Here is a 12380-nt window from a genome sequence, read left to right as displayed (position 1 = left end):
GTTTAATACCTATTGATAGGAATGCAGTTGTTATACCTCATAGAGTAGTTAGACACCTTCAATTACAAATAATTTATTAAGAGTTTGTTAATTAAAAGAACAGTTTATTAGTTCTAAAAACTACATTACTTTTCCTAAGGATCCTCTGTGGAAAGTGAGGTAGCATCATATAGGCACTAACTTTGGCATGATGTTTAATACAGCATTGAAACCTGTCAGGCAAAGTAGTTATGTTTTGAGTTCAAAGGTGAACGTATTTTCGAAATTATTTTAGCACAGTTATAAAGACTAATTATAAATGTTTGTAGAATGTTCTTAAAGTGCTAGTGTGATGGATAGTTGTTCTTTTACCCCTGTTATGGGTTTTTCTGTACAGTATTTGAGGATCAAAGTAAAATTAATAAAAAAAGGTCTCTAAGCTTGTAATAATCTACAGATGAAATATCATAGCACATTTGGATTCAATTGCTTTCAATATACAGACTTCTATTATTTTCCAGTTGCTCATGATTTATAGCACTGTAGTTAATCTTACTGGTCATGGTAGTATTACCTTTTTTGTCTGACATTACAGCTATCTGCATTTGAGTTTCAAAATGTGAATAGGTACACTTTATACCAGTATTGTATTGGTTAGCAAAGATTATCTAGAGGCTCTTATCTAGAGGGTGTGCCAAGCTAAAATAAGCTCATTTCTTTATTCCTTTGCGTAAGTACTTTATTTTTCCTCTTTTTTTTTTTCTCCAAGGCGTATACAGATTACAGTGACTCAGTTTCCAGAAGAATGGGTTTCATTCCTCTTCCACTGGCTGTTTTAGTAAGTTGTATTTTTCCTATCAGTTTTTAGTCGATAAATCTCTTTGAGAATATATACCTGTGAGATAGCTACTTCATTTTGATGTTTTGAGGATGAAATGATCACCTTAACTAACTGAAATGTTGCTGCAAGGTTGAGTTAGCATTTCGGTATAGCCTGTGTCACATAATAATTATGACTTCACGGATGTCTTACTGTTCATCTGCCTTTCATTGAAAATAGAATATATATATATTTTATAGAATTTATAAGCACTTGAATTACAACAGTGGAACCAGACTATGTCTGTGCTTATTAAACATTTATTCCTTCTGGCAATTATCCTGTTCATTCATTTGGAATAGTCAAAGCAGCTGGTTGCCAGAAGGTTAGCAGCAGTGTACTAGTATTTTTAGGTTTTGCATGGGAGTCCTTGTGATTGTCCCTCTAATGGTATGCTTAATTACTAAGTATTCTTTTATACAAGGCACTGAGCTTCTGAGCTGATGTAGAATGCATGATTCTGAAATACTTGATGCTGTTACACAGACATGCTGCTATAAAATGAATCACTTCATTATTGGGATTTAGTACACTTGCTGTCTGTTCTGAATTAACTACTGCAGAATGATTTTTGTAAATATCTGTTCTGACTTTCCCCATGCACACGTAGACAAACAATAGTTATTGTAGTACTGGGAATGTGTCCTTGCTTTGCCAGCAAAGTTGCTAATTCATAATTTTCCTGGAAGAATATGAATTTATTTTTAGATGTAATGTTCTCCCATAGATGTGGGGGAAAAATACTATAAAAAGGTTGTGCCTGTTTTTTTATCCAGTATTTAAAAAAAAAAAACCAAACCCAAGCAACTTATGATCATAATCATGATTTGTTTTATAGCTAAGTAAAGTACATACAGTGAGAATTCAATTGAAATGTTGGGATTTTTTTCAAGTTAATTGTGTTCTGATTATATCCTGGATAGTAATTGGCGTAAAACAAAATGAAAGGCTTTGCTAACTTGGAACCCTAACTCTGAAACTCTGAAGTTCTGAGATTTCAGGATTGCTTATTAGTGAAACTTGGGATTCATGCACCTAGTCTACAAAGCAATTTTGTATTCAGAATGTTAGCATAATGCGAAACACTGATTCTGTTTTACTGCATCAGCATCTCTTGACATTTTCCTCAGAAACTGTTAACTCTGCTTCTAGCCCTTGACTTTTGGGGAGCTTTTTTTCACTTGTATTCTACTTTGAAGTCAGTGGTGAAGCAAAAAATATCAGACTGTAGTTTTGGCAAAGTTGCAACTGGCTACTGGCATAATACTTATTCAAACCACTATCCTGAACTGTTAGTACTACCAAGGGGAACATTAGAATACAATAAACTTCTATTAAATAACTGTTTCTGACTTTGTCTTGAGTTTACCAAATAAGAAATGTCTAGTAAAATAGCCTATTAATAATTGTGTGCTACATGTTCTGTTTTAACTTTTGTCCTTAAAACAGCTCATCAGAGTCGTAACAAGCTCAATAAAAGTACAAGGAGTCTTAGCTTATGTTTGTGTTGTGCTGTTCTACTGTGGGTAAGTAAATGCACACAATTGAAAAGTATTTACTGTTATTTGATCAAATATGTGAGAAAAAGCTTCTGTTAATACTTTTAGGTATAGGTATAAATACAATTTTTGTTCTGTAGAACAAAACACACTCATAAACTGAAATTGAGAATGCAGATTGGTCCCTGGGTGCTCTAACTGCATTGGGGGCTTATAGCTCTCAATAAGTAACTTTAGTAATGAAAGTAATGAATGGAAAAATGATTGAAAGAATTTGACAGACAAGCACCATATAACTGCATAAAAGGGGAAATTGAATTCTAAGGAATGAAACTTTCTGTGAAAGAAACCAAAAGATTCAGTATGCCAACAAAAATAAGCAGTTTAAGTGCTCTGAGCAGACTACGAATTCTCTCTGAGTTAAATGCAAGGTTTCTTCATGTTAGGAAAGTGCTGTATGACTAAAAAAGTAGGTGGAAGACTCGCCTTTCTGGGAAAGGTGGGTAAGTCAGTAATCTTAGTTAAGAATTATAATGTTCTATGGCAATTTTTTTCCAAAACTATTTGCAATCACTCCTGCATTTAGTTGTACTTTAAATCCAATATAGTTTGCCTTTCTTGGGGTACTTTCTGTAGACTGTATAGGAATGACCACTTTCTAGGAAAGCTGCGTACTGAACTGTGTCACCATTTATTGTTTCTCAGTACAGATTGATATTGGGGTTCTCCTAAAATTAGTCATAAAGAATTAAGTGATTCAAATTGCTGCAGCACAGAGAAGCTGCCTACAGTATTGTGGGATTCTCTCTTCCAATTCCCTACCAAGTTGTGTTGTGACTGAAGGGGCAGCAAGACTTGAGAAGTAAAAGACTTATAGATTTGGGGCAGCAGTGGTTCAGCAGATACCCTGGAAGAGAGGAGGCTGCCATTTTGCAGTACGTTATGAAAAGAATGGGATTACTACACATTTTTTACAAATGGCTAGACTCCCATCTCTAATCTGACCTTGATCTGCAAAAAAGTAGAACTTGGTCTGACGTAGTTAGTCCACATCAGTGGACTCATCTCTTTAGTGTCGGGTGACTAGGACTTTGAGATACTGTGCATAGGCCAAATATTAAAATGTTAGTGATATTCCTCTGTGCCTTACTTTGATTTTCTAGTGTGCTGTATGCTCTGCCCATGTTCTCCCTAAAGTCAGCTCTATATAATTGAAAGCGCCAGCCCCTGATCACCACAGTCAAGCTGCGGTACACCAAGCCCAGCACCTTCATTTGCTTAGTGTTTTTTCCTTTTTCCCCCAATACGTGTAACATTTCTCTCTCTCTGCTATTCCATTGCTGCAGCCCACTCCTGGATTTTTCCCTGTCTCTGAGACTTGGAGGATGGAGGGCAGGAAGAAGTAATGTGATTATCATGAAGGATTAAATGCTGCTCTTGGAAGGCATAGGTCACAAGACCAAATACATTTTGGTTTATTTTGTGCTTATTGAAAAGTGAGAAGAGGGTTTTTTTTTTACTTCTGTCATGATCTCAGATTTAGAGCTAATTCACCTCTTGCATCTTTCAAGTATTTTGTGTTCAGAACATAAATTTCAGCTTTTCATCAGATTAGTATAGCATAGATATGTGAGAAACAATGCGATAAAATCTGAAACAATTAACTGGGCAAAGGCTTGAGACTCTAATGTGGATGACATTGTTTTGTTTTGATATTTAATAACTGTAATACTCTTAAGTTACACTGTTAAAGAGTCTTGGCCAGCATATGAAACCTGAGTTTTGTTTTTCTCAGATTTTGAACATCTTGAAACTTATATTGTTAGAAATTTGAGTCTGGGATAGACTTGAAGAAAAGAGTAAAGGAGAATCACTAGAAACCCTTACATAAAATTTTCCATGAGAAGCTGGAACTGATACAGTAAACTGTTGAATTAGTGGCCTTTACAACTGCTGATCTCATTACATCAGAGTCAAATTATGCTGTAAACACCACTCTCTCGGAACAGAAGCATGTTACAAAAAAAAAAGTGTAAAAAAGGAAAAAACACCTCTAAAACTTATCAAAAATGGAGACGAGCTTCTTAACTCTTGGAAACAAAAATCTGTCCTGATAACCTGATAAAACTCCTTTAAACTTGTATAAAATATCTTCTTTGTGGTTGCTTGGATACTAAAATGTCAGTTTCTTCTGAGTACTGAAAGGGGTCTGTTCTGCTCATTCTTCCATTTCTCTAAATTTCTTCTACAACTAAGTGCATTGAATAAAATTTCCTTAAGTGCAGCGTACTTTGTTTTTCTGTTTGACAAGTTCTGATTACATTAATGCAGTGAGAGATAGTGAAGCTGCTGCTGAAATGTGCTTGGGTCTGAGCAGTCAGACCTGCTCCATATATCTGTGAATGCTCACTTCCAGTCGTCTTTTTAGTCTGTTAGTGATGTGCATAATAATATGGATTTTCAGCGTGGAGGATGAATTTAGAGTCTGCATTTGGTTCACTTTTGGTGCATAGGTTGATTTGTGTGGAGAATATTTATAGTTACCCTACAGAGATCACTATTTCCCTCTTGTTCTGTACTGACCTTTAAGCTGCTTCACATCTGCTTTCACCTCTAGAGTGAAGTCATAATGGTCTGTGTGTCATTTTATGTTAGTAATGGAACTTAGATTTTACGTAGATTTTACAAAGCTCGTTTGAGTTGCAAATCTCAAAGCACTTGATGGTAGATGAAACCATATTATTCTTCAAATGAGAAGACAGGTATAGAAGGGGCTTCGATGATTTGCTGAAGTTTGTGCTGCAAATTAGTGGTAGTAGAAAAGGAATCTGCCATCAACTGGATTGTGCTGTCATAGTAATGCAGCACTGCCTCTCTGGTTTTATTGAATTCTATAGACGGGTTTTTGTGACATGAAAAAGGACTTTTTAGGATTAGCCTGTAATTTGTGAAAGCCAGATATTTGTTTTTTGTTTCACAGTCCAGTGATCTTTGGGCACACTTTAACGTTACAGCTTTAGCAGTAGTGCATTTAATTTGGACTTGTACTGTTGAAGCTCTGTATTTAAATATTTGATATATTAAATGGCTGCTTAACTGTCCTTGTAGTCCTTTTGTTTAACTATGATAAAAGTTGGATGTTTTTCTCTGGATGTCTTCTAAAAAAAATTTAAGCATTAGATCTGAAAGAAATTACAGGAGAAGGAAATTACCTTTTGATCTTGCTATTGAAGGGATTTAATTTGTTAGCTAATCCTTCCAAGACAGCAGTAACCGTATGCAATTATTCTAGTATGAGTAATTGCAGTATGAATAAGATGCAATTATTTTAATATGCTAATGTAAATACGGAAACAATTCCTTTTAATTTTTTTTCAGGTTAATATCTCTAAAAGTCCTTAACAGTATTGTATTACTGGGGAAATCATGTCAATATGTAAAGGAAGCAAAAATGGAGGAGAAATTATTCAATCCTATCCCGACTGCCACCCCAGGGAAGCCAGCTGGCAAACAGCAAAGCATGTTTAAATCTGCCCAAGGTAAGGGATAACTGCTTTGTTTTGTTTTCAGCTGTAATGAAAATTGCTTTCAGACTAAATTTAGTGTAAACCAGATGTATGACATTGTTTGCTGCACAGTAACTCTGTTGCTGGACGTTTATTATTGCTTTTAGTTCATTCATCTTCTTTTGGTTATAAATACTGATCTCTCTGATAAGATCCCACCCTGATATGTGGGAGGTGATAGAAACATCAGAACAGCAGTACAACTGTTTGTAAATCATAATCATAGAATGATTTGGGTTAGAAGGGACCTTTGAAGTTCATCTAGTTGAATCCTCCCTGCCATGTCACTACACACATAAATAAATATTTACACATCATCCCTGACCGTACCGAAGTTTAATAAAGAAGAAATCTATGCATTTCTTATGGAAATTAATGTAAAAATGGCACACAATAGGTGTAATTACTTGTAATTGTCATGAACATGTTAATGAAGAGCTTTATGAAATCCAGATAGGGATTTCAGGAGGTCTTTTACTTGTTTCATTTCAAGCCTGTGCAGCGTGGTTTTCCTCTATAGGTCCTCAGCATTAGCAGTTAATATATAATTGGAATAGGGCGTTACTATATTCCTGTGACATGAAAGCTTCATTATTCCAGTCAACTGAATTGGATTGTATATCTTCCTCTGTGAAGAGCTCAATGAGAGCCCTAGAGAACTTAACAGCGAGGCTTTTATTGTGTTAACTCTATTGTTTGCCAAAGACTTGAACAGCTTGAAACATAAGGTGCTTATTAGTTGTCATAGTGTCTACCAGCAGTAGCAAAGAATCTGTCTGAGTTTGAGTCATAAATCTCTATCTGTGTCAAATCACAACAGGTAGAAACTTGGTACAAGAGTTTATTTTGAAATAGCTCAAATTCATAGTTGCTTTAGTTGTAAGAATGTAATATGAATTGATCTGAATGTCTTTTGCATTTCATTAGATGACTGCTATCGTAATGATAATGTTTCAGTTAAGGATTCTAGTACTACACTTGGATAAGAGACTTAATTCATGCTTAGTTAGACTGACTATTAAACTCACAGTACATAGATCTTGAAGACTATTTTTAGCTGAAGCAGCAGCAGTTTTACCAGGTCAGTCAACAGACCTACTTATTTCTGCAAATGGAAAGATTTTCATTGAGAAGAAGCAATCAAAAAGCTTTTGCTGATTTTATTTGGAATGTTCTTAACTTCCATGGGTGGTGAAAAAGCTCAACTTTTTAACAGTTTTTTTGAGGGTTTATACCTTGTAACATCTCTGTATTTACTAGACACCTCAATAATGTGAAATAATGATTTTACCTTCCCCCAGCTTCTGTGCATTTGCATTGTTACTGCTGGGCTCTGCAACATTGCTTAATCACTGTGCCCCACTTACAGTTTTTTTTCAACACAGTCTCTCAACCGATCTCTTACTAGAATGAAGGTGATGGAATTAAGCAGGTCTACTTTCTATCAGCTTTAATGTAAATCAATTTATCTCCCAAAGAGTTTCCACCTTGTTGAAAGAAACAGTTTAGAATTTTGAAGGATATGATTATATTTGCTCTTGAAGATTGGAAGTTCTAGTTTATAGGATGAGCAGCTTTCTCTGGTAAAATACTTACCTTTGTAACAAAGTTCTACAATTAGCATTATTTATCTCCTTTCTTGATTCAAATTTAGTGCCTTTGACTTGCATAAGACTGTAGAGAGTAATCCATGTACCTTCTAAGCAATAGACAGTATACTGTGAAGAGATGCTGTTCAGAAAGAAGTTTTATAGTAATTTGGATAGTGCTGCCATTCTGACAAATAACGTACCCTTGGGCAGGACTGCAGTACTCTCCATATTAGTAATTTTTTTTCAGATTCCTTTAGAACAATAACTCAGCCTTTATGAGGAGGTAGTAAATAAGAAAAAGTTATTTCCTTGTCATTTGCTCGTGCTTTTTAATTCTTTAAATGTTTTAACAAAATGTAGAAACAATAAACAGCTATTACTTAGAAATATCTTGGGTTAATAGAGCCAGTGTTCAATTCCACTGGAGTAAGAGGCAGTAATAAAAATAGACATCTTTAATAGAACTGCTTTAGGAGCCAGTGGTATTAAATGTGTAGCAGTGCATGAGTTATTTATTAGCTCTCCCTACAGAAGCTAGGTTTATTGTACCTGTGTAGAGGATTAGGCCGATGTAGCCTTTCTGCTAAAGGAATTCCTTTTCTTCATTTCAGTGGAAAATATTTGTGTGATTCACACGATGACTGTCAAAAATCATTTTTTGTAAGCCAACAAAAATGTGTAGACAAACCAAAAACACACAGTGTGTGTCCTAACATCTGCTGCTTATGCTCATACTCATTATCTGAACTTTATCCTTTTACCAAGTAATAACATTATGTCTGTTATAGTAAAACTAAGAAAAGGTAGTGGTTTCCACAAAGGATTCTTCTGTGCTTCTACTGATTTGATGCAGCGCACTTGCAGTACAGCTTTGGATGAATCTAGATGTTACAGATGCATCAGTATGTCTGTGTTAAATTCATTGTTATCTTTGTAATTGTCTTCTGTTCCAACAGGGATTTCCGCAGATGAAAATGGAGCTACATCCGTTACCAGTCAGCCTGTTCATCAGAAGGAGAATGCTCCGTCTTTACTTGTAACAAGCAATTCTGATCAATTTCTGACAACTCCTGACGGAGAAGATAAAGATATAAGCCAAGACAGTTCAGAATTAAAACACAGGTCTTCAAAGAAAGACTTGTTGGAGATAGACAGGTTTACTATTTGTGGAAACAGAATTGACTAAGATATTTTTTTAATCGATGTGCTAAGGATACTGAGCTGTTGGGACAGCAGATGCTGCCAGAGTGGACAGTTGCCAAAAAAGGCACATAAATATTTATTTAAAAACTTAAATTATTAATGGAAGAAGTAATGATTTCTTTCTGCAAGTAACTTGGCTTGGTACCTGATCAGGTCAAGTAAGTGATCTTTAACTTGCCTCTTGGAAAAGGTGGTGGCTTATGAGTCTCTAGCCTGATGGCAGAGCTGCAGTATGACACTGCTGGAAAATAGACTGGAAAAAAAGAATAATCCTGTTCTGCGTTATGAAACCATGCTTCCAGAACATATTCCTTTTCATGAAGGTTCCTCCAGTGTAAGGATATTCCTGGAAATATATGACAACTTGACCCGAAGCTTGCCTTTCCAATTACATTGTTTTGTTAAACATCTGCAAGCAGAATACAGAACTTGTGCTTATATCAACAAACACATAAAGCATTGGTACATAAAACAGTAAGTCAAGATAGTTATTCTTGTCAAAAGAATCTTTTCAAGATGTATCTCGAAAATCTTGTAATCAGAATAAAATTTTGCTTTTAAATGAAAGACTTACTGCATACTATTTTATCTAAATACTGAACATCAAGGAAAGATCACAGTACTGAAGATTCTGCTTAACTGGGCAGTTATGAAGCATATTCATTTCTTGTGTTGTGTGTCCTGCAAGGCAAATTATTTATAAAATTGTTTTTAAAAGCTGAGGATTTTTTTGTTGCTGTAGGGAGAAAAAAAACAGTGAGGCACTTATATATGTTGAGGAAAGGCAGTGTTAATTGCAGCAAGCAAGTGTTGTGTTGGAACTGTAAGTATGGCATTAACACAGCAGAAAAGAATAGTACACTGAATTTTGGGGTTATCTCTGAGAAAAATAACATCTGTACATTAACTTGCCTGAGAACATGCCTATAAAAGCTCATACTGACAATCAAATCACAACTGTTCTTTTTTAACTGATTGGTTTCAGCCAGGCTTAAGTAGATGTGCCCAGATCAGTGAAAGAGCATTTTAAGCATTACAATGCATTTAATTTCTGATGTGAAATGTGGTTGTGGGAGAATTAATGAAAGGTGGTTTTGAATCCTCAGACAAAGAACGGAGTAAATTTGACTACAAAACTTAGACCGGAAATTTGTCAGAAGAGACCCTTCGGTTAATGATAAATTCTTCATATATTGTTATCAAAACGCAGCTTTAACTTCAAATGCATTTCAGATATATACAAGTAAGCACTAGATTCATTTCCTAAGGGAAGGTGTCATAAAAGTGCTTCAGTGCTGAAAAAAGTGAAGACAAAATTTGCTCTTTGCTAATTTCATAATTTATCAGAGTGGGGAAGCCAAAGTTCATTTGCTTTATGCACATGTGAAAGTTTGATGTATATGCTAATCCCTGAAATTTGCAGAACTACAGTAATATAACAAATGGAGGCAGTTGAACAGTTTAGTGTCTGAGAAGACCTGGTAATGAGATAGCCATACGGGTTAGCGTGGTCTGTTCCAATGGGAACTTCTTGCTGCATTCTTCCAGCCTCTCTTCTCCATCAAGAGTACCTGGAGTAACGGCCAAAATCTGTGATTGCTGTTCAGGGATGACAGTAAAAAGAAGGCAGCTTGTGCTGGAGAAAATATGAAATTCTTTAGTTTTTGATGTATTTTATACTAATTGGAGATGTTCACACATTGAAATTCAGAGTATCTGTCAATTTGGTGTATCTTATTTTTGAATTATTTAGCAGTTGCTAAAGAAAGCTTGGAATTGCTTTCATTTTTTTTCTGTTGAATGAGATTCTGTATCAATTTTATAAGTGCATCTTGTGTGAAACTCAATAAAATTCAATTTTGTAATATTTGTTTAAAAAAGGAAAAGTACAGTGTCAACATTTCTTTCTTAGTATTCGCAGTTGTTGGACTTGCAGTGTGTTTCCTGTATTAAATTCCCATTTTCATAAAGTAAGGTTCTTGCAAATGTGGGACACAAATGTGTAGAAGAACTGGGTTATCTGTGGCTTTACTTACAATTTATTTCTGTAGCAGTTATTGCCATTTCTATGAAGAAGGAATCGATGCCAACCTATTAATTTTTTTTAAAGACAAAAGCCATGTAAATCAAAAAATACTTGGTTATCAAGGAGTTGTCATTTATGTAACCAGTTACTACAATTGGACTAGTTACACCTACACAGCAAAGGCGAATGTAACTGCAGTATAGGCTTAGGCAAGCACTTTCTGGAGCACGTGACAATTGCAGTTAAACGGCAGTAGCTAACTGCTCTTGAGTCCAACTCATGGCCCAGGTCCTCATTTCAGGCGGGGGGGCCTTTGTTGCATTGTTTTTACACTTGATTGTGATAACTAGACCTAAAGCAGTATAGCTGGGCTTTGGGATATGTCTGTTACACCTACATTGCCCATGTAGGTGTAAGTTTGACTTATGGGCCACAGCTGTTTAGAGGTGTACCTGATTCACTGGTTGTAGAAGGCGTTGCAAATGCAACATTTCCCCTTAAACTCTGAAAGTCTGGTAGGGGCCCAGCTGGGCATGGGAAGTCATTGTTTGTTCTTGCTCCGAGCTCTCTAATTGTGCTCATGGTTTTGTTCATGATTAATGGGGATACTTTGAATATCTAGCACTGCATCTTTAATGAGAGTGTCACAGCTTCCTCTCTGACCCTGGGTAGTCCTCTCGTAACTCTAGAGGTGGCTGAGGAGGGGAAAACCACGAAACAAAAAAAGACAGCAACACCAAATTTCCATCAATAGATACAGTTCTTTAGGTTTTCTGGAAAAACTCCTGTCTTAGTGAAATAAATAAGAGCAGTAAATAAAGATCTTCAATTTATAAATCCCTCCAAAAATAAAATTTAAGCAGGTCTGATGCAAGCAGTGATATTTCAACTAAAGTCACAGTTGCCAAATTAATTCCAAACGCACACACTGAGTACAGTGTATATTCATAATTAGTCTTATTCATTATGGGAGCATTAAGGAACAACCGTGTTTTCTGTAGGATTATTTAATTAATCTTTTGAAGCCTTTCAGATTTTCAGCAGCCAAGCAGAATTTCCCCTCAAGCAAAGTAGTTTTACAATCACAAGTACACTTACTTACTCGCCTCTTAATTTAGAGTGAGTTTATTGAAACTTTTCAACTTTGCATTCTTTTTCTGTTGAGCAAAATTTTCTATATTCTAAGCATTCAATTAGAAGTCTTTTTGTAAGCCAGCATAGTTCTTGAGTTCACTGTTGTTAAAGCCAGTATCTACTCAGTTGTGGCTACCACACCAGCCTAGCAGTTGGGCTACAATTCTGAAGCCAGTGGTGGTAAGCAAGGATGAATGCAGCTTATTATAGCATGAATGTAATAAAACTCTAAACTCCTGAAGCCTTACAACATTTTGTCTAGCAAACTGGGCTACTCTGTTGTGAATAAACAAGGAGTTGTACCAGTTATGTTAGCCTTGGGTAATTATGTCCTCAGAAATGCTCTTCACAGTTACTAAACAAAGTTAGCACTAAAAACTTCCTCGGACTAATTGCTTTTTCTTGGAAATTTGGGCTACATTAGTTTTGCTGACTCCAAGGAAGCAAATAGTTCTGTGTAAGTACTGAGCAGCTGCAAAAGGAGCTGTAACAAACACTGTG

General features: G+C 35.6%; 1 protein-coding gene across 2 annotated transcripts in view; it reads left to right on the top strand.

Annotated features, from left to right (window-relative positions):
* TAPT1 (transmembrane anterior posterior transformation 1) overlaps nucleotides 1–10570 on the top strand; it is a 48839-nt gene extending 38269 nt beyond the window's left edge. Inside the window, exons 12-15 of one of the 2 annotated variants that reach the window (XM_054066499.1) lie at nucleotides 749–817; nucleotides 2309–2385; nucleotides 5737–5897; nucleotides 8473–10570. In XM_054066499.1, coding sequence (XP_053922474.1) covers nucleotides 749–817; nucleotides 2309–2385; nucleotides 5737–5897; nucleotides 8473–8702 — 537 coding nt within the window. In that variant the 3' untranslated portion in view covers nucleotides 8703–10570. The remainder of the gene's footprint in view (nucleotides 1–748; nucleotides 818–2308; nucleotides 2386–5736; nucleotides 5898–8472) is intronic. The other variant, XM_054066500.1, reaches the window with a different exon arrangement.
* The last annotated feature ends 1810 nt before the right edge of the window (nucleotides 10571–12380 follow it).

The sequence above is a fragment of the Cuculus canorus genome, chromosome 4 (genome assembly GCF_017976375.1).
Source record: "Cuculus canorus isolate bCucCan1 chromosome 4, bCucCan1.pri, whole genome shotgun sequence".
NCBI lineage: Eukaryota > Metazoa > Chordata > Aves > Cuculiformes > Cuculidae > Cuculus > Cuculus canorus.
The sequence above is the reverse complement of the archived record's forward strand: the minus strand, read 5'-3'. Positions and strand labels throughout refer to the sequence as shown.